The following is a 2223-nucleotide window of genomic DNA, read 5'->3' on the forward strand; positions in this document are numbered from 1 at the left end:
TGACTTCTGACTTCTGACTTCTTCTGATTTCTGACTTTCTCTCTTCTGACTTCTGACTTTTGACTTTTGACTTTTGACTTTTGACTTCTGACTTCGGGGGTGTTTTTCCTACCTCGGAGGAATTTCTTGTTTCAACTGGTTTGACTGTTTGATGTTATCGGAAATACAAACTTGAGATGTTACTGTTACAAATCTATTGTTGAAACTATTAAAGTGAAAGATCACTTAAAACTGAATCCGTGCAAACTATGTGTGTGTGTGTGTTAGTGTGTATGTGTGTGTTTGGGTGTGTTAGTGTGTAGGCCCTATATGTGTGAGTGTGTGTGTTAGTGTTTGTGTGTGTATGTTAGTGTGTGTGTGTGTGTGTGTGTGTGTGTGTGTTAGTGTGTATATGTGTACGAGTGTATGTGTGTTAGTGTGTGTGTATGTGTGTATGTGTGTGTGTGTGTGTGCGTGTGTGTGTGAGTGAGTGTATATGTGTGTGAGTGTGTATGTGTATGTCAGTGTGTGTGTGCCTTCGTGCCTGCGCGCCTGTGTGCGAATCTTTCGAATTATTTTACTGACATTTACCCGAACGTTTTTTCCTCAATGGTCGCTATGTCCAGTTTTTAATGTTAGTTCGATTTTACGTTTCCTCAGTGCTGGCTAATAAACCAGCGTAACAATTTTTCATATTACTGTACCATCTGAAAACTTCGGGTCATGACCTGAGACACAGCTGTGAATACAACTGACTGAGAAAAAGAAAAGATAAGAAGTACAGTGACCACTCTGATAAGCACGTACGTGTACAGCTACTGTACATATGACATCCTCACTGTCAGTACTGTACAACAGATCAACAATACCCAACTATACGTACCTTTCAATCCATTCTTCAAAAATGGCGACAAAACTGCTTCTAGTCGGCATTGCGCTGCTCGGATTTTTGTGTGAGTTTTTTTGTTTCTTTCAACAGAGTTTGACTGCTGTCTTAATGTATTCGACTGTTTAAATATTACAGAGCCATATAGAGTGAGACACAGAGGGGGGGTGTAATTTTTTTCTCCATTGAAAGACCTGCCGTTGACGCCTATCACAGAGATAGAGTGAGTCGATCTGAGTGTGTGTGTGTGTGTGTGTGTGTCAGTGTGTGTGTGTGTGTGTGTGTGTGTGTCACAGTTAGTGTGTGTGTGCGTGCGTGCGTGCGTGCGCGCGTGTCAGTGTGTGTCAGTGTGTGTGTGTGTGTGTGTGGGTGCACCACCGTCCTAAATATTGGGTCCTTTTCCCGCAGAAGTTCTTACGTTCCCGGCACTTACTACCTTTTTACATTTAGTGAAGTTTTGACTAAATGTGTTAACATAGAGGGGGAATCAAGAAAGTTAAAACGAAGAGAGGTACAGCAAAGCGCGCTATGCAGCACAGCGCAACCGCTACCGCGCTAAATACAGGCTCGTCACTTTCACTGCCTTTTGCACTAGCGGCGGACTACGGTCATTGTGAAAAAATGCAGTGCGTTCAGTTTCATTCTGTGAGTTCCACAGCTTGACTAAATGTAGTAATTTCGCCTCACGCGACTTGTTTTTGGTACTAACCCTAAATGAAGTTTATTGAGCAATGGACGACATATACTACTATCCTTTCATCGGAGATGTCCAGGGGGGGGGGGGGGGATCCAGGGGGGGGGGGGGGGGGGTGTTTCCGGGGTTTCCGGAACCCCCCTAGCCTTAGAAAAAAGAATGAGAAAATAAAATTTGAAAACAAAGAAAAACTGATGGCTTAGATTGCACCAGGTTGCTCCATTTTCCTTGATTTTTATCAAAAAAATTCCGGGGGAGCATGCCCCCGGACTCCCCTAGGAGCCGGCCTTTGTCTTCTCAGTGATGGTTTTGGAAAGTAGTTGGGTAATTTACTTGCTCAGGTTGCACCAGACCGGACAATTGTCTTTATTTTACTCCAAATTTGTCTTCTTAAATGTAGTTTTTGGGAGGTGTTTTTGTGGAAGCTTCATTGTTCAGATTGCACCAGATTGCTCCATTTTCTTTGTTTTTATCAACATTTTTCGGGGGGGGGGGCAGCGGGGGGGGGGGGGGGGGGAGCATTCCACCTGTCGCCTGTCGTGGAATTGTCCCTAAAAGGAATTTGGAAACCCCCCCTTGAAAATGATGTGATCCGCCCCTGAATGTCCGTACATGAAAGTGGATTTAAAGTTGTATGTTTCCCATTCCAATATTAATATGTTTC

The 2223-nt window shown here is 43.7% G+C and overlaps 1 protein-coding gene across 1 annotated transcript in view; it reads left to right on the plus strand.

The window, feature by feature from the left end:
* Positions 1–780: 780 nt before the first annotated feature.
* LOC138949948 (antistasin-like) overlaps positions 781–2223 on the plus strand; it is a 3366-nt gene continuing 1923 nt past the window's right edge. The window contains exon 1 of the mRNA XM_070321731.1: positions 781–932. Within this exon, the coding sequence (XP_070177832.1) occupies positions 806–932 (127 nt within the window). The 5' untranslated portion in view covers positions 781–805. The remainder of the gene's footprint in view (positions 933–2223) is intronic.

This window comes from Littorina saxatilis, linkage group LG16 (genome assembly GCF_037325665.1).
Source record: "Littorina saxatilis isolate snail1 linkage group LG16, US_GU_Lsax_2.0, whole genome shotgun sequence".
Lineage (NCBI taxonomy): Eukaryota > Metazoa > Mollusca > Gastropoda > Littorinimorpha > Littorinidae > Littorina > Littorina saxatilis.